Raw genomic sequence first — 26,036 nt, 5'->3', positions numbered from 1 at the left:
CGGTCAGAGGGAGAGGTAGGAAAGGAATGCTCAGTTACTGGCCAGCTTTGATGAGTCTGCACTTTTTCTAGGAGCTTTCCAAGCCCCCATTCCTTAATATTATCATGCCACTTTGGGTTAGCACTGGGTCTGCCCTGCCAAGTGTCTGATCTATATATTCACAGAACAGGTAATAAGCCTTTCAGAAAACAAGGACAAAAAGAATGCAACTTAGAAAGCTCCACCTGGGCTGATCCTCCATCTATGGCCTCTGACCTTTTCCCACTCTAAGCCATCTAATTCCCCAGTGGGGCCAAACCATCAAGGGTTTTGTTACTGGGAACTGTTCTGAACTCCAACCACTTCCCACCTCTTCTGTGGCATCTGCAGTGTTGGGTTTGGGAAGGAAGCCAGCAGCTATTGCTGCTTCACCATCTTCTTCTGGAACCAGATATGCCTTTACATTTTAAAAGTAATTTGAAGTCATTACTAACAACAACTGAAATATATATACCACTTAACCACATGACAGGCACTATTCTAAGTGCTTTACATGTATTTCCCCATTTAATCATAGCAATCAAATGAGTTAGATAATGTAGTTATCCCCAGTTTACTCTTGAGTAGCCTGAGACACAGGAAGGTTATATGACTTATAGAAGGTCACACAGCTTAGTAAGTTGAGAAGCCAGAAACTGAACCCAAGCTACCTGGCTCCAGAGTTTGTACTCTAAAATACTAGCATTAACTGGGCACAGTGATTCACTTCTGTAATCCCACCCCTTTGAGAGGCGGAGGTGGGAGCATTGCTTGAGGACAAGAGTTCAAGATCAGCCTGGACAACGTAGTAAGACCCTGTCTCTACCAAAAAAAAAAAAAAAAAACTTAATTAGCCAGGGGTGGACCTGTAGTCCCAGCTACATGGGAGGCTGAGGCAGGAGGATCACTTGAGCTGAGGAGGCTGGGGCTACAGTGAGCCATGATTGTGCTATGGAACTCTAGCCTGGGCAACAGTGAGGTCCTGTCTAAAATTAAACAAAATAAAATGCTAGTGTTTTTAACTGTTCTACCATTTTATCATTCATTAGTATCCGTATCCATTCCTTGAACAGCAAAAGAACTTCTCTTTTCTTTCCTGTCCCTCCTCCCATCTTCCATGTTTATAATACCTGCAGTTTTAGTTCAAGACTATAACCTTTAAAATTTACAATCTAAACTTTACACTTTTCAATAAATTGTACTATTTTTCTCCTCACCATTGCTTATTGAAATCACCTCCTTCCTTTTAAATTTATAACCTCTGCCTCCCATGTTCAAGCGATTCTACTGCCTCAGGTTCCCAAGTAGCTGAGTCTACAGGTGCGTGCTACCACGCCTGGCTACTTTTTTGTATTTTTATTAGAGATGGGGTTTCATCGTGGTAGCCAGGATGCTGTTGATCTCCTAACCTCATGATCCGCCCTCCTCAGCTCCCTAAAGTGCTGGGATTACAGGTGTGAGTCACTGCGCCTGGCCTAAAATTTGCCTTTTTAAACAGTTATTTATGGTGTCTTTTGACTTAGATGACGCTTTAATTTTTATATCTTTAACTATGTCTGATTCATTGTTTATAGCCTTGGTGTAATGTCAGGAAGTGCCTATGCCAACTCAAGACGTCTTACACTGTAATATTTTCCTAAATTTTCGTCTAGTTCTTTATGACTTCACATTTTCACATTTACGTCTCTGAATTTTTAGAATTTATTATTTTATGTGGTTCAGAGTAAGGATTTATCTTTATGTTTTCAAATGGATATACACTTGTCAACAATCCTTTATTATACAACCCATCTTTTGCCCACTGTTTGGAAATGCATGCTGAAGTTGGTATAAAAATTAGTCTGTTTCTTGACTTTCTATTTTGTTTCACTAATCTGTTTCTATGTATATTAATTTTTGATTGTTGCTGTAACAAATTGTCAATAGCTAAGACAAAGCTGGGAGTGGTGGTTCACGCCTGTAATCCCAGCACTTTGGAAGGCCAAGATGGGCGGATCGCTTGAGGTCAGGAGTTTGAGACCAGCCTGGCCAACATGACAAAACGTCGTCTCTACTAAAAATACAAAAAGTAGCTGGACGTTGTGGCGTGTGCCTGAAATCCCAGCTACTCGGGAAGCTGAGGCAGGAGAATCACTTAAACCCGGGAGGCGGAGGTTGCAGTGAGCTGGGATCACCCCACTGATCTCCAGCTTGGGCGACCCAAATGAGACTCCATCTCAAAAAATATTTATATAGCTAAGACAATTTTTGAAAAAGAAGAATAAGGTGGGAGGAATGGCTCTACCATATTTCAATACTTTTTATATAGCTACAGGAATCAAGACTGTGTAGTATTGGGAGAAGAATAGGCACATAGATCACTGGAACAAAATAAAGAACCTAGAAATAGCCCCACACTGATTTTTTAGAAAGAGACAAAAAGAAGGAAGGATCATCTGCTTAACAAATGGTGCTGGAGCTGTTGTAGAGCCATAGACCAAAAAAAAAAAAAAAAAAAAAAAAAAAAGTCCTAATCTTCATACCTTTATACAAAAGTAACTCAAGTGGATCATAGACTTAAATCTAAAATGTAAAACTAAAAGAAAACTTTTACAAGAAAATACAGGAGAAACATCTGACATCTAGGGCATAGTGAACGGTCCAAAAAGCATAAACCATAAGGAAAAAAATAAATGAGATTTCATCCAATTTAAAACTTGTGCTCTGCAAGAAATCTTGTTAAAAGGATGAAAAAATAGGGTAAGACCTGGGAGAAAATGTTTGCAAACCACACATCCAAGAAAGGACTCACATCCAGAATATATAATGGATATGTAAACTACTATCAAAACTCAATGGTAGGCTGAATGTGGTGGCTCACACTTGTAATCCCAGCACTTTGAAAGGTCGAGGTGGACGGAGGGCAGATCCCTTGAGGCCAGGAGTTCAAGACCAGCCTGGGCAACATGGCAAAAAACCCATCTCTACTGAACTACAAAAATTAGACAGGCATGATGATGCCTTCCCATAATACCAGCTACTCGGGAGGCTGAGGCACAAGAATCGCTTGAACTTGGAAGGCAGAGGTTGGAGTGAGCCACGATCATGCCATTGCACTCCAGCCTGGGTAACACAGCAAGACTCTGTCTCAAGAAAAATAATAATAATAAAAAAACTCAATGGTAAAAAATACAAACAAATAATCCAATTAGAAAATCATGAAAAGATATGAACATACATTTCACTGAAGAGGAAATAAGCAAATAAGCACATGAAAAGATGTTCAACACTCATTTGCTTCACTAGATGCAAATTAAGACCACGATGTGGTATCACTACACACTTATTACAATAGCTAAAATAAAAGACATAGTGACAACACCAAATGGTGACAAGGATGCAGAGAAACTGGATGTCTGATTAAGCGCTGCTGGGAAGGTAAAATCTTACAGCCACTGTGGAAAGCAGTTTGGTAGTTTCTTATAAAACTAAATATGCAATGACCATACAATTCAACAATTACATTTCAGATAAATTAAAATGTATGCCCATTCAGAAACTTGTACATAATTGTTCATAGCAGCTTTACTTGTAATAGTCAGTAGCTGGAAATAATCAATATGTCCTACAATAAGTGAATGGTCAAACTGTGGTACATCCATCCTATGGAATACTACTCAGTAGTAAAAATGAACTATTGGCCGGGCACAGTGGCTCACCCTGTTATCCCAGCATTTTAGGAGGCCAAGGCAGACGGATCATGATGTCAGGAGTTCAAGACCAGCATTGCCAATATGTTGAAATCCCATCTCTACTACTAATACAAACATTAGCCGGGCATGGTGGCATGCACCTGTAGTCACAGCTACTCGGGGGGCTGAAGCTGGAAAATCGCTTGAACCTGGGTGGCAGAGGTTGCAGTGAGCCAAGACACTGCACTCCAGCCTGGGCGACAGAGTGAGACTCCGTCTCAACAACAACAACAACAACAACAACAACAACAACAACAATGAACTATTGATACACAAATATCAATATTTTGGAGGAATCTCCATGGAATTATGCTGAATGAAATAAGCCCCTAAAACATTATATACTATAAGATTTCATTTGTATGGCATTGTAGAAAAGACAAAATTGTAGAAATGAAAAGTAGATTAGTGGTTGCCAGGGGTTAGGAATGGTGGATGGGAGGAGAGTGAGTATTACTAAAAATGAGTAGCACAAGGGATAGCATTGTGGTGGTGGTGATGAAAATGTTCTTTACCTTTTTTTTTTTTTTTTTCTGAGAGGAATTCTCACTCTGTCACCTAGGCTGTAGTGCAGTGACATGATCTCGGCTCACTGCAACCTCTGCCTCCAGGGTTCAAGCGATTCTCCTGTCTCAGCCTCCCATGTAGCTGGGAATACAGGTGCATGCCACCATGCCCAGCTAATTTTTGTATTTTTAGTAGATACGGGGTTTCTCCATGTTGGCCAAGCTGGTCTCGAACTCCTGACCTCAAGTAATTTGCCAACCTCGCCCTCCCAAAGTGCTGGGATTACAAGCGTGAACCACTGCACCTGGTCATGTTCTGTATTTTTTTTTTCCAAATATAAGCTTTATGTTAAATTTAAAGAAATATTAAAAATAAACTTTTTTTCTTTTTTACAAATTATAATCAAGCACTCAAAACAATTTAGGAATGTTAAACACTAATTCTTAATTGAAAATAATGACATCCATAGAATACATCCTGGTGTTGGCCAACATGAAGTTTACTTAATATTAGTATTTCTTATTTGCTTAACCATTCATCCTTCCTAAAATTCAGTGACAACAATGATTTGACTTTATAAGGTGAAGTCTTTTATGTAATTCCCTAGAAATAACTTTTTCAAATACAAAACATTTATACCAACAAGGAAATTATAAAAACATATATAAAGTATACTAAAGGATGTGATTTAAAGGCTATCTGTACATGTAGATGCGTTTAACCTTAGAAAGTACATATACACATCAAAACACTTTCACCATTCAGATGCCATTATATTCTCTTACTTACATTACAAAGCAAACAGCAGCTGCATAAACGTTGTTCTATTATGTATTAACTGAAAAAAATGAATACTCCACAAAAAGGTTTTGAAGACACATGGAGTGGAATGTGCCCGCATTAAGAGCAGAGCTTTTACAGGACCGCCTGATCCAGCCGGCTCCCAGCGACCACTGAAAACAGCTGCTACCCTCAGAACGACAAGATGGTCTTGTTAATGATTTCACTAGACTCTCGAATCTCATTCTCCTTGACCACCAGCAGAGGCGAAACCTGATGATGTCACCATGGGTTGGCTTGGCCAGAAGTGGATAATCTTGAAGTTGTAGACACACCTTCGAAGCATCGCAATCTTTGGTTTCTTTAATAACAATAGCAATTAATAATTCTTTTCCCCCCAGGCACAGTGGCTTACGCCTGTAATCCCAACACTTTGGGAGGCCGAGGCGGGTGCATCACCTGAGGTCAGGAGTTCGAGACCAGCCTGGCCAACATGGTGAAACCCTGTCTCTACTAAAAATACAAAAATTAGTCGGGCATAGTGTTGCGCACCTGTGATCCCAGCTACTCAGGAGGCTGAGGCAGGAGAATTGCTACAACCCAGGAGGCAGAGGTTGCAGTGAGCCAAGATCACACCATTGCATCCAGGGCAACCAGAGTGAACCTCTGACTAAATACACACATACATGCATACATACATACACACATACATACAGTAATTCTTCTCCTCTTACAGCAGTTACAGCATCAGAAGGTAGCTTCATGGGTTAATTTCTCAAGAGAATACCCATTTTTTTCTGCATTTTCAGAAAGATTTTCTTCTTCTAAAACCTCAAGGGCTGTGATGCCCACTCAGCAGCCTAGTGGATTGCCACTGTATGTAGACCCATGTTTGCCTGGCTTAATGGTCAGCATTATGCCATTGTCCCACAGCACTGCAGACATGGAGTATCAGCCTCCAGAAAGGGCCTTTCCAAGGAGGACTATATCAGGTCTGACATTTTCATGATCAACAGCCAGCCATCTACCGGTTCTGGCTAATCCTATCTGTATTTCATCAGCAATGAACAGAACCAAGCTGGGAGCACGAGATGGGATGAGGGTAAGTTAATATACCACAAAGTTTACTGTTTTTATGGAGATTCAGCTGGTCTGTTCCTTCCTTCCTTCCTTCCTTCCTTCCTTCCTTCCTTCCTTCCTTCCTTCCTTCCTTCCTTCCTTCCTTCCTCCCTCCCTCCCTCCCTCCCTCCCTCTCTCTCTCTCTCTTTCTTTCTTTCTTTTTCTCTTTCTTTTCCTTTCATGTATGTATGTATTTCTTTATTTGACAGTCTTGCTCTGTCACCCAAGCTGGAGTGCAGTGGTGTGATCTCAGTACAATGCAACCTCTGCATCCCGGGTTCAAATCATTAAGTGAGCCTAGGAGGTGAAGACCAGCCTGGGAAACATAGCAAAAGGTAGGGTGGTGCATGCCTGTAGTCCCAAGGCCGAGGCAGGAGGATCTCTTGAGCCCAGGAGGTAGAGACCAGCCTGGACAACATAGCAAAACTGTCTCTACTAGAAAAATTAAAAATATTAGTGGGGGCAGAATGGTGTGAGCCTGTAGTCAGGAGGCTGAGGTGGGAGGATTCCTTGAGCCTAGGAGGTCGAGGCCAGCCTGGTCAACATAGCGAAACCCCATTTCTACTAACAACAAGAACAACAAAAAAATTGCCTGGGTGGGATGGCTCACCCCTGTCGTTGGGAGGCCAAGGTGGGAGGATGGCTTGAGCCCAGGAGGTCAATACCAGCCTGGCCAACATAGCAAAAGCCTGTCTCTGCTAAATAAATAAATAAATAAACAAACAAATAAATAAAATAAAAAAGAGCAGAGCAGAATGGCACATGCCTGTAGTCCTGAGGCTGAGGGGAAAGCATTACTTGAGCCCAGGAGATTGAGGCCAGCCTGGGCAACATAGCGAAACCCAGTTTCCACTAAAGAAACAAACAAACAAAGAAACAAACAAATAAAAAAATAGCGTAGGCAGGGTGGTGCATGCCTGTAGTCCGAAAGCCGAGGCGGGAGGATCCCTTGAGCCCAGGCCAACATAGCAAAACCTGGTTTCCACTAAAAAATAAAAAGCAAGCAAGCAAGCAAGCAAGCAAAGGCCGTGTGGTGCATGCCTGTAGTCCCGATGCTGTGGTGGAAGGATCCCTTGAGCCCAGGAGATTGAGGCCAGCCTGGTCAACATAGTGAAACCTGGCTTCTACCAAAAAAAAAAAAAAAAAAAAAAGGCGTGGACAAGGTGGTGCATGCCTGTAGTCCCGAGGCGGAGGCAGAAGGATCACTTGAGCGCAGGATGCCGAGACCAGCTTGGCCAACATAGCGAAACCATCTCTTTAAAAAAAACCAAAACCCAGCAAATATTTGTGGGGGTGGGGTGGTTCACGCCTGTAGTCCCGAGACGGAGGCGGGAGGATTGGCCAAGGCGGATGTAACCAATATCACAATCACATCCCGTAAGTAAGTACATGTTCTTCTCTCCAGGACTACAGGTAAAGGATGATATTGTGCACACCACACTTAGATTCCCTTTCAAAAATTTAATCAGAGGTTGGAGGGCCTCGGACTGTTTTTTTCAGTTGCAACAGATGTAGAAGCCACTGAAGAATGAACGCCACGACTAAGTACAGCAAAGCTCTGCAAATGTGCTAGTTTGGTAAACATTGTGTCTTTCAAGTAGAAAAATCACAGATCTGACTATTTTTTTCTTCCTACAGTTCAGACTAGAATACAGATTTTTAACCCAAGATCCAGGGACGGTCTTCAGAGAGATCAATTTCCCCTGACGGTGCCTGAGGACCACGCACTTTGTCGCAGTGGCAACAAAGTGTGGCTGGAAGAGGAGACAATATTATGCAATGTCACTGTCCAAGGATGATGGACCAATCAAGGCAGTTAGTGAACTCCATCTGGCCAATCAGAAGTCAGAACAGTAGGCGGGATAAGCGAAGCTCATGTGGCAACTATCAGTCCGGCCTCCAGGGACAGAACTTTCTCAAAGTGGGGGCGGAGACTCTGATTTTCCCGCCTAAAGCATCCCCAGGGATTGGCTACTTTAAGTTCAGAGTACGCATGCTCTAACTTTCTCTCTCTTTCGATTCTTCCATAGAGTACGCACGCTCTGATTTTCTCTTTCGATTCTTCCAAAATCAGAGTAAGTATGCGCTGATTTTCTTTTTCCATTCTTCCTACCCCTCCCCTCCTCCACGGTGCATTTGTTATCTAGTTTTAATAAGGAGTGTATATGAGGTAGGTCGCCATCTCAAATCCTTCCTGTCAGTTTCTAACTTTTTCAGGTACAGGATTTTTCCTAAGAACTCCACAGTAACTTAAGAAATTTGGGCGGCCAGGCGCGGTGGCTCAAGCCTGTAATCCCAGCACTTTGGGAGGCCGAGACGGGCGGATCACGAGGTCAGGAGATCGAGACCATCCTGGCTAACACTGTGAAACCCCGCCTCTACTAAAAAATACAAAAAACTAGCCAGGCGAGGTGGCGGGCGCCTGTAGTCCCAGCTACTCGGGAGGCTGAGGCAGGAGAATGGTGTGAACCCGGGAGGCGGAGCTTGCAGTGAGCTGAGATCCGGTCACTGCACTCCAGCCCCGGCGACAGAGTGAGACTCCGTCTCAAAAAAAAAAAAAAAAAAAAGAAATTTGGGCAAGGCACGGTGGCTCACACTTGTAATCCCAGCAGTTTTGGAGGCCACAGCTGGTGCTGGTGGATCACTTGAACCCATGAGGCGGAGGTTGCAGTGAGCCATGATCACACCACTGCATCCCAGCCTGGGCAACAGAGAGAGACGGTGTCTCAAAAAAAAAGCTCACTAAAATCTTTCCTCCTGGGATCAAGTGATCCTCTCGCTTAGGCCTTGGGACTACAGGCACACACCACTCTGCTTCTGCTAATTTTTTTTTTTTTTTTTTTGGTGTTTTAGTAGAGATGGTTTCGGTATATTGGCCAGGCTGGGCTCAAGCTCCTGGGCTCAAGCGATCCGCCCACCTTGGCCTCCCAAAGTGCTGGGGTGGTACAGGCCTGCTCCACCACCCCCAGCTAATTTTTTGTGTTTGTTGTAGACATGGGGGTTTTGCTGTTTTTCCCAGCCTGGTCTCGACCTCCTGGGCTCAAGCCATCTGCGTGTCTCAGCCTGCCAAAGTGCTGGGATTACAGGTGTGTGCCATGGTGTCTGGCTGATTGCTGCATCTTAAAACTCCCCACATTCTCTCTTAGTGTTGGTGGGCTCTTGTAGTCTCAGGTATTCTACCTGTTTTCTTCTAATAATGTACAGATCACCCAGTAATACCCTCTAAATCCGTTCATATTAGCCATGCTCATTTCTCTTCAACAGAACAGAATTCCCCATCCCTCTGCCTGATCGAATCCATCACCAGAGACTCCGGGACTCACTTCCCTTCCTTTATTTATTGAGTGGGGGTGTTTGAATGCCCCCACTGAATACAATTACACAGTCACGTCCCTGCCTCCGGAACAAGGGTCTGTACATCTTTCAGGGTAAGCCTAGCCCCAGGGAAACTACTAACAACAGTAACCAACCCCCTCCCAAAGACGCAAGGCGGCTTTGCCCTTAGGAAACCTGTCATCTCCAATCAATACTTCTCCCAGAGACCCCTGGCTCCCTGTTTCCATCTGACTTCTCCCCATGTCCTTACTTAGGGAGACATAAGCCCCGGATGGAGAAATGCAGCACCTGATTCCAGGTGACAGAGTGTGGGCGGCCTTCACTGATTTCTCCCTCCAGAGGACCAAAGGTCCTGTGGCTGGAAAGTCTCAGGCTGTTTCTCTTGCAGGTCAGACTGCTCCTGGTGCCATGAATGGAGACGACGCCTTTGCAAGGAGACCTAGGGTTGGTGCTCAAATAACAGAGAAGATACAAAAGGTGAGGTGACCTGGAGAGGGTACAGTAGTGACCCAGGGGACAGTGTGGCGTGAGCAGGTTTCTGAGGAGGGGAGGATAGAGATACTGGGGACAAGGAGCAGGGTCTTGGGGGAGATCTGGACCCTTGGGAACCTCCCACCCTCGCTCTGTCATCACCTAGCATCCCTGGAGACAAGTCTGTGACAGTGCACTATATTTGGTGACTCTTATTCCATTCAGGAAGGTGGGAGGAGAGCCAGCCAGCAGCATTAAAGCCCTACTGTGTGGCAGGGGAGAAGCTGGGGTAGGTCCCTGATGTTGTCTCAGTTAGCCATGGCATCAACCAGGACGGATTATCATCCCCACTTCCCAGATCCAGCACATAGGAAGCGGCTCCAGCTCAATGGCAGACATGCCTAGCTGAGTCACTGCCAAAATTCCTTTTTTTTTTTTTCCTAGGCCTTTGATGATATTGCCAAATACTTCTCTAAGAAAGAGTGGGAAAAGATGAAATGCTCAGAGAGAATCATCTCTGTGTATATGAAGAGAAAGTATGAGGCCATGAATAAACTAGGTAACAGAAAGTTCTAGGTACAGACAAGTCTGGGGACACATGAGTATCCCTTTTCCTGCTCTGGCTACTTCTTAGACTGCGGAAAGTACCCCACATTTTCCTTTTGTGCAGGGAAAAATCGCAAGGCAGCTTCTGGGTGTTCTGCTCTTTTGTATCCTGTCAGGGCTGAGGGCAAGGGCTGGCAACAGTGGAGCTCAGACCAGGATCCTGCACCTTTCTCTCCCTTAGGCGTCTGTTCGGATGAATCCAAGTGTCTCTGTGGCATCCTGGCACCCCCACACTGTCCCTACCTTCCTTCTCTCTGCTTGCGTCTTCCTTCCTTCCTTCCTTCCTTCCTTCCTTCCTTCCTTCCTTCCTTCCTTCCTTCCTTCCTTCCTTCCTTCCTTCCTTCCTTCCTTCCTTTCTTTCCTTTCTTTCGTCAGAGTCTCACTCTGTCACCTAGGTTAGAGTGCCGTAGTGCAATCATAGCTCACTGCAGCCTTGAACTCCTGGCCTCAAGCAATACTCCAGCCTTAGCCTCCCAATGTACTGGTACTACAGACATAAGCCACCGTGGCAGGCCTAAGCTTGTCTCTTAAGGAATAAACATTTTGCTTCTTTCTAGGTTTCAAGGTCACCCTCCCACCTTTCATGCATAATACAGTGGCTGCAGACTTCCAGGGGAATGATTCTGATAATGACCGTAACCACGGGAATCAGGGTGAGTAGATGGGAAGGGGCCGGAAAGGGTCTCCTCAAACCCAACTGCTTTTCAGCTCAGCTACCCGGGAAAGATCCTCAGGCATTTGTTCCCTCACACACATCAGGGCTGAGTGAAAAAAAATTGCATGCAGAAACTTAACTACAGAGGCCATTCATATAAAATTTTAAAACATGCAAAAGAATAATATATTTTTATAGATAATAAGTAAATGGTAAATGTATACAAACATGAATGTGAATAAAAAGCCATCAAATTAAGGTGACTGCCTGTAAGTGGAGGAGGGAAGGCAGGGATTGGTGAGTGCTGCACAGACAGCTTCAGCCGTGACTTGTTGATAGTGTGTTTTGTTTGTTTTTGAGATGCAGTTTCACTCTTGTCGCCCAGGCTGGAGTGCAATAAGGCAATCTCAGCTCACTCCAACTTTCACCTCCTAGGTTCAAGTGATTCTCTTGCCTCAGCCTCCCGAGTAGCTGCGGTTACAGGTGCCCACCCCCACACCCAGCTAATTTTTTTATTTTTGGTAAAGAAGGGGTTTCACCATGTTGGCCAGGCTGGTCTCAAACTTCCTGACCTCAGGTGATCCACCTGCCTCAGCCTCCCAAAGTGCTGGGATTACAAATGTGAACTACCATGCCTGGCCTGTTTGTAGTTTTTCTAATATTCTGAATAAATAAATCAGACCTAACATAGCTGTGGGGTGATGTTGAGATCTGACTGGACTCAGTATTATTCCCTATGCCTTTCTTTGTGTTTGAAATATTTCTTTTTTAAAGGACATGTTGTTCTTCCTAAGCACTGTTAATGAATCAAAGGACAGTTAAGAAAATGTTACAAGAAAAAAGAAAGAAAGAAAGAAAGAAAGAAAGAAAATGTTACAACTGTAGATCCGCCAAAAACTTCCAGAGTTTGTTTCATTAACAGCATGTAGGTATTGGATAGGTATCTTAAGAGTGAGGGTGATGAACACATTATGTAATAAAGATGGCTTGTTTTTCTGTATTTTATCAAAACCAAATAGTCTTCTCATTCCCAAAGAACTGATTCTCTGCGGTGAGCTGGGAGGTGAGTTTGAAAGAGTGATCCCTCATCCAACGCACAGAGAGTTTTCCCACTTGTCAGTGAGGAGAGACAATATAGGGTGAAAAAGCGACAGGTTACTGGGTAGAAATCTTTGTATATTTTGGGAATATAAAGGGGACATATGTATTTGCTTGCTCTTCTGCTCTGACCACACAATTATAAGACAAGGTCAGAATGTCCAAACTGTCTCCAATAGACCTATTACTCCTCAACTAAACAGGCCAGATTCTACCATCTCCCACCATCACTATAAGAGGTCTGAAAATCCAGTGCTTGAGTATCTGCCAAGTTTTTGACATTAAAAGAATGTCTTTATAAAGAAAATATTTCAGAGCCACTGGACTAAATCATCCATGGTTCATCACACATTTAACAGCTTAATTGACATACCATAAGATTCACCCATTTCAAGTGTACAGTGATTTTCAGTTGTTGCACATCTTGAGTGAATACAGTTCAGATTCCCAACCAATCTATTTAGTTATTTGGGAAAATGTGAAAGATATGTAATGGAATAAGATGAGACTGTGATGGGGTTTAACCCCCATTTAATAAACCATGAGACGGAAAATTCTGAACTGATGCCACAGGTAAATGCACCAACCATGACTAAACATAATTCAGAAGCAAATCTCAAATAACTCCTCGACAATGAGTGAACTCATAACCCTCTGCTGCAGAATGCCCTCATGTGACAGAAGTCTCTCTAGAGTTTGGAAATCTTTACCAACAAAGAAAAATTCTGATGTATTCTCTTTCAGTTGAACGTCCTCAGATGACTTTCGGCAGGCTCCAGGGAATCTTCCCGAAGGTGAGTATCTCTCAAATCTAAAGGACCAGACAACCTTTGTCTCTTCATGGATGTGAACACTGGTAAGAGCAGGAGAATATCAAAAATGCCCTCACTGCCTCCTTCCCCCCATGTCTATCACAACACCTGATGTAGCATCGACAGCTTGATAACACTAAGAGTTGTGATCCTTAATACTTCTTTTGTTTTCATAGTGATGCCAGATACTATTTTAAGCAGTTTACATGGATTAATTTATTTAATCCTTAAGAAGATCTCTATGACATTGTTTCTGTTATTATCTCCAAATAATAAAGAGTCACACACTTCGGTTTTCATCCATATAAAAGCCATGTGACTTGGTGCAAATCTTCTAAGTTCTCTGAGCTCCAGATTCCTGGTCCATGCAATGGAAGTAAAGAATCATAGTTCATGTTATAGATCCTAGTTATCAGCAACATAATAATAAAATGAGGCTATCCGGTACAGAGATGTTAAAGAATGTTCCTGGGGCACAGTGGCAGTGGTAGTCTAATCCAGAGCTCCAAGCCATTTAAAGCTCATTCAAGTTTGTATTTGTTTATGAAGTTCAGATGTTGCTCACTAGGGCTTTACCCCATAGGGCCTGCTGGTGCTTCCATTGAGACACCCACTCTCGCAACAGGAAGGACCAGCTGGCCTCTGCTCTGTAACTGGGGCCACTCACATGGTTTAAGAGTCACTTTGACTGTTGGCCCCTCCCTACTGTGAGCTCCTTGAGGGCCTTCTCTGCACCTGGGGCATCTGGAAAGCCCCAGTCCCAGCCCAGGGGATCCCTCAGAGGCCCCCGAATGAGTGATCCCACAAGTGCAGATTCAACTCTGGTTTAGAGGGTAAAGGGATCTGGGAGTTGGGTTGCCAGTGTGGAGACCGAATTCAAAGAAGGATCCAGAAAGGTATTGATTGTTATTGTTACTATATTTAAACAGTGTTTACAAGCTCAGAGAGGACTTTCCCTTAGCCTATTGCATATGTATTGTTCACTATTTCATAAGCGAGGAAGCTGAATAAAAAGTAGATTAAGAGCGGGGCACGGTGGCTCGCGACTGCAATCCCAGCACTTTGGGAGGCCAAGGCAGGTGGATCATGAGGTCAACAGATCAAGACCATCCTGGCCAACATGGTGAAACCTTGTCTCTACCTAAACTACAAAACTTAGCGGGGCATGGTAGTGCCTGCTTGCAGTCCCAGATACTCCGGAGGCTGTCACGGGAGAATCGCTTTAGCGCGGGAGTTGGATGTTGCTGTGAGCCGAGATTGTGCCACTGCACTGCAGCCTGGCAGCAGAGCGAGACTCCGTCTCAAAAAAAAAAAAAAAAAAAAAAAGGTAGCTTAAGGTTGTTGGTCAGTGACACATCCCAATATCCCAATGCAGTCAGAATTGTTATGGGTACCACCTCACTTAATTCCACATTCAGTAGTGGTGCCTTGGTAGGGTGGTATGCCATATCTGATAACTGCTTTCTTTGCTACCTAGATTAATTTCAGCAAACCATTTCTTTCCCTCTCCCTTCCCTGTATTCATCTCCACACACCATCTTTTTCAGCAGTGTTTTGTCTCCCCTCTATGTTTTTACATTTACTCTCCAGCAGCTGTCTAAGAACTTATATGAGATTCCTTGTATTTTATAGCTCTTCCTTTTGTAGACCTTGTGAATTCTTAGAATGCTGTAAGAATGCTTCTTCCAATCTTCTGTATACCAAACTCTCAGTTACATGGAGATTTTTGCTGTTTGCAAAAATGTCAGTCTTAAAAGAGTGTGAAGATAACCATTCTAACCCTGGAAACCATATTCACATAGGCCATTCCTTTCCCGTCTCACCTCCCAGGTTTCTCCTCATTTACGCCTGTGTAACTCTTCCAGTGTTGTTGAGAACATTGATTAAGGTAATGCATGTGAAGACGCTTTGTAAGCTCTAAAGCACTATAGAAATGTGACTGATACTGTTTATCTGTGACCTTCACATTATAAAGATCATGCCCGAGAAGCCAGCAAAGGAAGGAAATGATTCGAAGGAAGTGCCAGGAGCATCTGGCCCACAGAACGATGGGAAACAGCTGTGTCCCCCAGGAAAACCAAGTACCTCTAAGAAGATTAACAAGAGATCTGGTAAGAGGAAACAATTTGGGAACAACCCCTCTGGCTTCCCTGGCTATGTTCAGGTGTGTGGACTGGGTGTGTGGCATGGATCCCAGACAAGCCTGGGTCCAGGCTGGGCTGAGGAGCTTGCCCAACTCCAGATGAGATGATAGACATGGCTTCCAGAGACACAGACTGGAGTTGTCACCCATATAAAAAGCCACGTGACTTGGGGCAAGTCTTCCAAATTTTCTCAATTCCAGATTCCTAGTCCATAAGATGGGAATAAAGAATCATAGTTCATAAATTATTTGGAGGCATTAAATTAAATCTAGAAGGCCTGATGACATGAAAGGTGCTCAAGCAATTCTATCTTTGATAACGTGGGATCATATCTTACTCAGCTCAATGCCTGATACCCAGTGCAGGTGTACTTCAGAGATACTGTAGATTTGGTTCCAGACCACTGCAATCAAGTGAGTCACACACTTTTATTTTTTGGTTACGCAGTGCATAAAAACATTATGTTTTCACTATACTGTAGTCTACTAAGTGTGCAATAGCATTATGTCTAAAAATGTACATACTTTAATTTTAAAATAATTGTTTAAAATGCTAACAATCTTCTGAGTCTTCAGTGACTCCCTCTTTTTGCTGGTGGAGGGTCTTGCCTTGGTGTTGATGGCTGCTGGCTGATCAAGGTGGTGGTTGCTGAAGGGTGGAGTGGCTGTGGCAGTTTCTTAAAATAAGACAACAAAGAAGTTTGCCATATCGATTAGCTCTCCCTTTCATGAAGGATTTCTCTGTAGCATGTGATGCTATTGGATAGCATTTTACCCACAGTGGAACTTCTTTAAAGTTGGAGTCAATTCTCTCTAGCTATGAAAGTCCTAGAAGGCATCTCATCCAATAGAAGGCTATTTTATCTATAATGAAAATCTGTTGTTTAGTGTAGCCAACTTCAACAGTGATCTCAGCTTGATCTTCTGGATAACTTGCTGCAGCTTCTCCATCAGGGTTTGCTGCTACATCTTGCACTTTTATGTTATGGAGACGGCTTCTTTCCTTAAACCTCATGAACCACCCTCTGCTAGCTTCACACATTTTTCCTGCAGCTTCTTCACCTCTCTCAGCTTTCATGGACTTGAAGAGAGTTCGGGTCTTGCTCTGAATTAGACTTTGGCATAAGGGAATGTTGTGGCTGGTTTTGTCAAATATCCTGACCCCTCAAACTTTCCCTATTTCAGCAGTAAGTCTGTTTTGCTTTCTTATTCCTGTGTTCACTGGAGTATTAGTATTATTATTTCCTTCAAGAACTTTTCCTTTGCATTCACAGCTTGTCTGTTTGATGCAAGAGGCCTACCTTTCAGCCTGTCTTGGCTTTCAGCATGCCTTCCTCACTAAGCTTAGCCATTTCTAGCTTCTGATTTAAAGTGAGAGACATGTGACTCTTCCTTTCATTTGAATAATTAGCGGCCATTGTAGGGTTGTTAATTGTCCTAATTTCAGTGTTGCTGTGTCTCAGGAAATAGGGAGGCCCAAGAGAAGGAGGAGAGATGGGGAACAGCTCATCGGTAGAGCAGTCAGAACACACACAACATTGGTCGATTAAGTTTGTCATCTTCTATGGGTGCAGTTCCTGGTACCCCCGAAACAATTACACAGAAGAGGGTGATTATAGTCAATAATAACTTAATTGTACATTTTATAAAAACTAAAAGAGTAATTGGATTGTTTGTAACAGAAGGATAAATGGTTGAGGGGATGGAGACCCTATTTTCCATGATGTGATTATTACGCATGGCATGCCTGTATCAAAGCATCTCACGTACCCCATAAGAATATACACCTACTGTGGACCCACAAAAATAAAAGACACGGTCAGGCTCCGTGGCTTACGCCTGTAATCCCAGCACTTTGGGAGGCTGAGGCAGGCCGATCATGAGGTCAGGAGACTGAGACCATCCTGGCTAATACGGTGAAAACCTGTCTCTACTAAAAATACAAAAAGTTAGCCGGGTGTGGTGACGGGCACCTGTAGTCCCAACTCCTCGGGAGTCTGAGGCTGCAGAATCGCTTGAATCCAGCAGGCAGAGGTTGCAGTGAGCCGAGATTGCTCCATTGCACTCCAGTCTGGGCGACAGAGCCAGACTTTGTTTCAAAAAAATAAAAAATAAATAAAAAAGTAAAAAGTAAAATTATTTTAAAAGATTAAAAAACAACAAAAACAATGGCAGTAATAATATCAAAGCTCACTGATGACAGATCACTATAACAGATATAATAATAATGGAAAAGTGTAAAATTGATGAGAGTTTCCAAAAAAAAAATTGCAGCATCTGTGAAACACTATGAAAATGTGGTGCAATAAAAAAATGTATGCCTGTGTGCCCTTAATAAACACATGCTGAACGAAAGGAGGTATGGGTCCCATAAGTGAAGAGGTTGGGAATCTAAACTTGACAATGGAAGGAGCCAGAAGCTAAAATTTTAATTGGCATTTGGCGTGTGTTGTTGTGGGTCTAAGGTCTCAGACTCTAAGCCACAGAATGAAAAACTGGATAAAGAAGGCCCATGGGCACTTGGGAGGGCGGAGGCATCTACTTTTTTGGAGAAAACAGAGCCTAACACTCTCCACCCTACCCAACTCTCATCTTCCAACTCTTCCCCATCATAGGGCCCAAAAGGGGGAAACATGCCTGGACCCACAGACTGCGTAAGAGAAAGCAGCTGGTGATTTATGAAGAGATCAGCGACCCTTAGGAAGATGACGAGTAACTTCGTAAGTGAACCTTCGGCTCATTCCCCACATCCCTGCAGATGTGCTATTCTGTTATGGTACTGGTATCCCATCTTACTACTTGTTCCCCAAATCATTCCCTTCTCGTAATTTTCTAGGGTTCAGCATTGAGGCTGAATGATGAGATTTCCCATGTTTTTTGTTTTGTTTTGTGTTTTTCTCGGAGTATCCCTTTGTGGCCCAGGCTACAGTGCAGTGGCACGATCTCGGCTCACTGCAAGCTCCGACTCCCAGATTCATGCCATTCTCCTGCCTCAGCCTCCCCGGTAGCTGGGACTACAAGCACCCTCCACTACGCCTGGGTAATTTTTTTTGTATTTTTAGTAGAGAAGGGGTTTCACCGTGTTAGCCAGGATGGTCTCGGTCTTCTGATCTCGTGATCCGCCTGCCTCAGCCTCCCAAAGTGCTGGGATTACAGGCGTGAGCCACCGTGCCCGGCCTTCACAAGCTCTTTCTACTCCCTGCCCTGTATATCTAGGGATCCTCCCTACCCAGGAAGCTGTGGGATCCCAAAACCCAGGTCAGCCCTGATATGCTGGCCACACCTTCCTCTAGCCTAGGAATGGATAAACCAGATGAGGAAGTCACTGTGACATGTGCAGATGGTTCACTTCGCGGAACATTGGAAGGCCTGTGCAGGTCCTGAGGTAGGGCAGAATCAGAGCGTGCAGGATATGCAGGTCAGGAGGAGATGAGATTAAGTTGTCATGCAGAGGGAGCTCACTGCCACTTACTTTCCTTCTCTCTTCTCGCCTCAGCCTTGGAGATATGACGCATGCCGATGATGAGAAGCAGAACTTGGTGACCTTTCACGATCATGGGCATGGCTGCAGACCCCTCATCATCAGGTGTATAGGAAGTGAAAGCAAGTGTTCACAACAGTGAAAAGTTGAGTGTTATTTTTCTTAGTGTGCCAAGACTTCGATGTTAGCATTTCCATTGTATATTCTTACAGTGTGCCATTCTGTTAGATACTATCGTTTTCATTGATGAGCAAGATATGCTTAACGCATATTTCGGTTTGTGTATCCATGCACATACCTTAGAAAACAAGTATAGTCAGGTAATCTCCGCATAGAACAACACTGCTCTCCTCTCCTCCTAGATGTGACTACTGAGGACAAGTCTGAGTGTTTAATTTCAGATTTTCTCCTCTGCATTTACAAACCACACACACAGACATACACTAAGTACCACTATAAGCATCTCCCATCTGCTTTTCCCCGTTGCCATGCGTCCTGGTCAAGCCCCCCTCACTCCGTTTCCTGTTTAGCATGCACTCCCCTCATCTGATTCCCTGTCTCAGTCACTAACAGTTAATAAAACTTTGCAAACGTTCCCCAGTTGTTTGCTCCTCTCATTATTGTGCATACAGAGCTGTGCACATGTGTATTTCTTTAGAAAAGATTCTTAGAAGTGGAATTGCTGCGTCAAAGGAGTCATTTATTCAACAGAAACCTAATGAGTGTGTACTCGTGCTGAGTGCTGTTCTAGGTCTGGAAAGACATCAGGGAACAAGGCAGACAGATGTTCCTGACCACCATTCTAGAGGAGGATGTTTCCATTTGTTGGGTTTGTTTGTTTGTTTGATTGTTTTTTCTAGAGAAGGGGTCTTGCTCTGTCCAGGCTAGAGTGCAGTGTCATGATCATAGCTCAATGCAGCCTTAAACCCGTGGACTCAAGCGATCCTCCCACCTCAGCCTCCAGAGAAGCTGTGACTACAGGCATGCAACATCATGACCCACTGATTTTTTTTAAGGTTTTGTTAAGAAAATCTCTCTGTGTTACCCAGGCTGGTCTTGAACTCCTGGGCCAAAGCGATACTTCCACCTTGGTCTTCTAAAGTGTTGGGATTATAGGCATGTGCCACAGCACCTGGCCTCCAGTTTTTATTTTGATAGAGACTGTACACTTCAGTCCTGTAGCAGGATTCTGCGACAGGTGGTTGGGCATCTTGGCCTTTGCTCTCTGAATGATTTTCGGGTTCAAGGTCCGGGATGGTCCACTGGGGAGTATGTGGGAGGAGACACAGATGAAATCGTCATCTGGGGAATGTGGAGGAATGAGGAAGATGCGTTCACTGTAGACCCTGTAATGGACAGGGAATAGAAGAGTCCACTTAGTCTCCATGCAGGGGAGCAACGGTGGGAAAGTCCCCTGGACAGAAGCATGAGACTGCCCATCAAGGGTCTCACCAACCAAGGGCCTGGGGACTGGGGTGGGGACGATGATTTGGGAATGGGACTGTTCTTTCTCACAGGTACCACGGTATGGTGCAGAGGGGAAACAGTTGTGGGGAAGGGAAGGGCAGAGGGAAATCTATTTTAGAACAAACCATTGTGTGTGAATGGAGACATCAAAGCTCCATTCACACACAATGGACTTGAAACACCAGCCCCAGGTGGAGGCAGGATTGGAGCTGTTTTGGCAGTCCATAACCCATCACCTTGGCCTCCTGGTTCTCCCCAGCCTTGGAAGGAGGACACCATCATCATTTTGCCTATACGATAGATGAGAGATGGAGTCCCAGACAGATGGTAGGTGTCTTGTCACAGGTGCCACAGCTGGCAGGGGCAGGAGGAGCTGAGTTTGGAGCTCACTGACTCTAGAAACATTAAGGAGGACAGGTGCATGTGATGGAGGGAGGGAGAATTGAACAAGTCCCGGGTTCTGCCCCCAATCACAATGTAGAGGCTGTGGGTTCATTTACCCAAGACAAGGAGCCCTAGGAGAGACAGAGTGCAGGGAGGGAGAGGCAGTCGTGGTCATAGTGGGGACAGTGGGAGACAGAAATATGCAGGGTGGGCGGAAGAGGGGCAGGCAAAGAAGCAGGGGAGACCCAAGGCCAAGTGTGAGCTGTCACAACCACCAGAGGAAGAGGGTGCCAGTAAGGAGGTTGTGGGGCTCCAGGAACAGCAGAAGTTCCCCAGATCTGTGAGCATGTCCTGCCTGGCACTGCAGGAAGACGTGGCTGCCACCCAGGTCAGTGTGGACGTACCTTTACCTGTGTCTCAGAGGAAACAAATTCTATTTTATCCCAATATAGTTCTGTATTACACAAATGTGACATTCGGCTACTAGATATTGAGTGTCTTAACCTCCATGCAAATAGAGGAGAGGGTACCCCAAAAGAGATACTGAAGGATTTGATTTTTCTTTCCTCCTGGGATGATGGGATCCATAAGTTGGGTCTCCCAGCCCACAAGACAGGTGCAAGGAAGCATGGCTAGAAGATTCTGAGTCATGACAGGGAACATTTTTTCCTTAGGTTCTTTGGGTATACAAAGCTCCCGACTATCTGTCTGTCGTGGATAAAGAGTGAACATGGTCTCCTCACCACAAATGTGTTTCTGTCCTTCTTACTGTAAAGGGCTGAAGTTACACCAAGTTCTGATACGTTACTTTTTTTTTTTTGAGACAGGATCTCACTCTGTCTCCCAGGCTGGAGTGCAGTGATGTAAGTCCAGCTCACTGCAGCCTCGATCTCCCAGGCTCAAGGGATTCTCCCACTTCAGCTTCCAATCTAGCTGGGACTACACGCACATGCCACCACTCCCAGCTAGTTTTTGTATTTTTTTGTAGAGATGACATCCACTATTTTGCCCAGGCTGGTCTGGATCAATCCTCCTGCCCCAGCCTCCCAAAGTGCTGGGATGACAAGTGTGAGCCACCTCGCCCGGCCTTCACTTTCTTTAATGAACGATTATCAGAGTTTCATCTTAGAGGCAAAAATGGCTACTGCCAGTCAATCTGTCTGTGGTGTTGGAGGGGAATCTGGCTGATTCAGACGTTTCAAATGAACTTTTAAATTAACCTACCTGATGATTATCCTAAGGCCCTTTCCAGCTCCGTGTTTTTTTGTTTCAGGGTTAGGAGTTTTTCAGAGGGTTTGTTACAAGGAGCATCTCCTGGGCTGGCGCGGTGTCCCATGATGTAATGTCAGCACTTTGGGAGGCCGAGGCAGGCAGATCACTTGAGGTCAGGAGTTGGAGACCAGCCTGGCCAATTGGGTGAAACCCCTGTCTCTATAAAAATACAAAAATTAGCTTGCCGTGGTGATAGGCCTCTGTGAATTCCAGTTACAATGGGGAGTGAAGCAGGAAAATCACTTGAACCTGGGAGACAGAGGGTGCAGTCAGTCAAGATCACGCTACTGCACTCCAGCCTGGGCTACAGAGTCAGTCTCTGTCTCAAAAAACAAACAGCATCTCTTTCCTACGGTGATTTGAGCTGTGGTCTTGTCTCCTTGGGTTTCTCTATCAGTCTGATCCCATCACTCTATCTCCCAGGAATGCTTCAATATATCTGGTGGACCACTGACCTGTTTTCCTATTTTCCTCTACTGTTAAGAATTGACCCTTGATAACATTTTCTTATCAGTTCAATGGAATGTTGAGTGGGGCACGGGATCTATCCGCCATCTTGCTCCAATCATTTAGGTTTAGATATTTTATGTATATTTGTCACTATATAAGTGTAATTTTTCTCAATTTGGTTTTCTAAATGGTTAATATTGCTATGTAAAAACCAATCTATTATTGTGTATAATATTTTGTTTTATCCCCTGCATTTTGGCACAAGACTCAATCTGTTTTATTCTCCAAAAAGAAGTGACAGGCTGGGTGCGGTGGCTCACGCCTGTAATCCCAGCACTTTGGGAGACTGAGGTGGGTGGATCACCTGAGGTTAGGAGTTGGAGACTAGCCTGGCCAAGATCGTGAACTCCCTTCTCCACTAAAAATACAATAAAATAAAAAAATTAGCCAAGCATTTGTGGTGTGTACCTGTAGTGCCAGCTACTAGGGCAGCTGAGGTGGGAGGATCACTTGAACTCAGGAGGCAGAGATTGCAGGGAGCCGAGATTGTGCCACTGAACTCCAGCCCAGGCGACAGAGACTCTATCTCTACATAAAAAAGAAAAAGATAAAAAGAAAATTCACTTCACAGGCAATAGATAGTTATAAAAGGATACTTTATGGACGATTTCATAGGGGAGAGTGATTGAAAGAAAGGATATATATATTATATATATATACACACAGAGCTGAGCAGTTCACTGCAAAAATCACCAGAACTGCCTTTTTCTCCAAAAATATTACCCGTAAGCTATACTACTACTGGTTCTTCTAATCCTTCCCTCTATTCCGCATCCTCAAATTGTCCATTTTCTTATTGGGATAATTTTCCTCTGCCCAGATCTGGTCCTCAACAACATGTAACACTGTCTTCAGGTGTTTGAATGTCCATTGTTTTAGCTCATGTTCCCAAGGAAACAGAATTTGGGCCACACAGGACACCTCTAGACAGACTATACTGAGAAACAATGCCTGGAATGGTGTAGTGGGGAGAGGAGAGGAGAGGCAATTTACGTACCTGGCTCTCACTCCTGGTTCCTTTACTTATTGGTCAAAATTTACTCCACAGGCATGACTGCCCCCACACTTCTAGATTCCATCAGCTACCCCTCTGACAGCTGTCTGGGAAGCCAGATCCCACACTTTGAAGTGTAGTGTTTCATACAATCCAAAAGTGGTAGCAGAGGCCAGGCGTGATGGCTCACGCCCGTAATCTCAGCACTTTGGGAGGCCAAGGCAGGCGGATCATGAGGTTAAGAGTTCAAGACCATCCTGGCCAGCATGGTGAAACCCTGTCTCTACTAAAAATACAGAAAGTAGTTGGGCATGGTGGTGCACGCCTGTAATCCCAGCTACTTGGGAGGCTGTGGAAGAAGAATCACTGGATCCTGGGCGGCAGAGGTTGCAATGAACAGAGATCGCACCACTGCACTCCAGCCTGGGCAACAGAGGGCGATTCCACCTCAAAAACAAACAAACAAAAAAGCAAAACAAACAATAAAAAGTGGTAGCAGAAACCAGAAAGTCCAGATATGTAGCTAATTGGCCTGGTTGTACAGCAGCAGTCAAGGGTGAAAACTAAATGCCCCCAGGCAAGTTCTAAATTCACCGAGTAACTGGAGTACCCATTTAGTTAATTGCCTTTATCTGAAGGAAAAATAAAACTCATATCTCTATGACAAGCGGTGCTTACAGGTTGGAGCAAGGCACCTAGGCTAAACTCCCCTGGTGACAGGGAGACAGGGACATCATCTTCCTCAATGTTCACATTTCAAAGAGATGGTTCCAATGCCCTGAAGAAAGACATTTCTAGGGGACAGCTGTGGTGGTTCACGCCTGTAATCCCAACACTTTGGGAGGCTGAGGCTGGAGGATCACTTGAGGCCTGGAGTTCAAGTTCAAGACATTCCTGGGTTATAGGGCGACCAGAAGCTTACATATTAATGAAAGAATTTACAAATACAAATTTTCTCAAGGAAATGCTCTAAGGAAAGTGAAATGGGGAAAGGTTTCCTCTTGTGGTTTTGGCAACAGGAAAAATTCAATTTTATGTTTCGTTACTCTTACAATTTCCCCCTTTCGTTATTGTTTTATAGGAACACTACAATTTTCTAATGATCTTCACTGCTGTTTCTATCTTTCTCTGCGTAGTTTACAGCCACCTAGATATCCAACAAGTCCATAGTAAAATGCACAACAAAGCAATTATCAAAATTATAAAAGAATGATTTTTTTTTTCGGGACAGAGTTTTGCTCCCGTTGCCCAGGCTGGAGTGCAATGGTGCAATCTTGGCTTGCTGCAACCTCTGTCACCTGAGTTCAAGCGATTCTCCTGCCTCAGCCTCCCAAGTAGCTGGGATTACAGGCATGCGCCACCAGGCCCAGCTAATTTTGTATTTTTTGTAGAGATGGGGTTTCACCATTTTAGCTGGGCTGGTTTTGAACTCCTCACCCCAGGTGATCCACCTACCTAGGCCTCCCAAAGTGTTAGGATTACAGACATGAGCCACCTTGCTCAGTCTAGAATGAATTTTTAAATTCAGTATAATACTCACCTTGTCAGGGTGCGAGGTGACCTTTAAAGACATACTGATTAATTGTGTCAAAGTCAAAATAAATTATAGAGACAAATGCCTAAATCAAATGCTCTATTTGGGAATCACGAAATTGCAATTAAGGGCATACACACAGATTGGGGTGGTCTTCAGTATGTGCAACGAACAAAGAGAAGTTGGAAGTTTTATTAGAAAGAAAAATGTTACATATTATTTTGAAATGAGTCGCATTGGCACTGGAGAAGCTGATTCATTCCCACAATCAGCTTTCACATTCCCTCTTTTGATCAACATCTTTCTTTGAAAACCTCACTGATCAACCATCTTAAAGTGAGGCTTCATTGTCACTCCATGCCAGGTTTGTCTGGAGTTCAGCATCAAGTTCCATGTTATTAGTCCCATCTGTATTAGCAATCATCTTGACGCACTGGGCTAACATTGTCCTGTTAGGAGAACTGGCTTAACAAATATTAGACAGACAACAAGAATGGAGCTCAAAGATCATAATACCAAAATAAGCAGCAATTGTTTTATTTTATTTTAATTTTATTTCAATGGATTCTTGCTCTGTCTCCCAGGCTGAAGTGCGGTGGCATGATCCTGGCTTAAAGCAACCTCCATCTTCCAGGTTAAAGTGATTCTCCTGCCTCAGCCTCCGGTGTATCTGGGATTACAGTTGCTCACCGCCATGCCTGGCTAATTTTTGTATTTTCAGTAGAGATGAGGTTTCACCATGTTGGCCAGGCTGGTCTCCCACTCCTGACCTCAAGTGATCTGCCCTCCTTGGCATCCCAAAGTGCTGGGATTACAGGCGTGAGCCACCACACCCAGCTATAATTAGCAATAGTATAACAAATTTAGTTTGTACAATGGTTTTGAACCAAGATCCCAAGCCTAGGGGCCACCAGCTAAACAAATCAAAAGACTGTGGGGGAAGTGAATGAGACCTCTTGTAGTCTTTGAGTAGCATTTTAGGACTCAGTTGAATTAAATTAGAGTGCCAACTCTGTAAAAAGGACCACTAGCAGAAGTAAAGGATTTGGGGGTAGGGTTCTGTCAAGTGAAAAATATAGATATTCAGGGGTAAGAGTCTCATTATGATATGAAGACTT

The 26,036-nt window shown here is 44.1% G+C and overlaps 1 protein-coding gene and 1 pseudogene across 2 annotated transcripts; one reads left to right on the top strand and one right to left on the bottom strand.

The window, feature by feature from the left end:
* Window positions 1–5,228: 5,228 nt before the first annotated feature.
* LOC104681167 lies at window positions 5,229–8,259 on the bottom strand (annotated as a pseudogene).
* LOC104681161 (putative protein SSX9) lies at window positions 8,169–17,977 on the top strand. Of its 2 annotated transcripts, none has more exons than XM_030934730.1 (7): window positions 8,169–8,230; window positions 9,880–9,968; window positions 10,407–10,521; window positions 11,126–11,221; window positions 13,066–13,115; window positions 15,109–15,244; window positions 17,892–17,977. In XM_030934730.1, exons 2-7 carry the CDS (start codon window positions 9,900–9,902, stop codon window positions 17,975–17,977), a joined length of 552 nt encoding a protein of 183 aa, XP_030790590.1. In that variant the 5' UTR covers window positions 8,169–8,230; window positions 9,880–9,899. The 2 variants fall into 2 exon arrangements, with proteins under 2 accessions (XP_030790590.1, XP_030790589.1); XM_030934729.1 differs by lacking the exon at window positions 8,169–8,230 and adding an exon at window positions 10,129–10,251 and having other exon boundaries at window positions 9,900–9,968.
* The last annotated feature ends 8,059 nt before the right edge of the window (window positions 17,978–26,036 follow it).

The sequence above is a fragment of the Rhinopithecus roxellana genome, chromosome 7 (assembly GCF_007565055.1).
Source record: "Rhinopithecus roxellana isolate Shanxi Qingling chromosome 7, ASM756505v1, whole genome shotgun sequence".
NCBI lineage: Eukaryota > Metazoa > Chordata > Mammalia > Primates > Cercopithecidae > Rhinopithecus > Rhinopithecus roxellana.
The sequence above is the reverse complement of the archived record's forward strand: the minus strand, read 5'-3'. Positions and strand labels throughout refer to the sequence as shown.

Excerpts from the sequence above, each read along its gene's own strand:
- LOC104681161 (XM_030934729.1), top strand. The coding sequence starts at position 9,900 with ATGAATGGAGACGACGCCTTTGCAAGGAGACCTAGGGTTGGTGCTCAA. Across the intron at positions 9,969-10,128 it reads TAACAGAGAAGATACAAAAG|CATCCCTGGAGACAAGTCTG; the intron begins GTGAGGTGACCT and ends GTCATCACCTAG. Across the intron at positions 10,252-10,406 it reads GTGGCAGGGGAGAAGCTGGG|GCCTTTGATGATATTGCCAA; the intron begins GTAGGTCCCTGA and ends TTTTTTTCCTAG.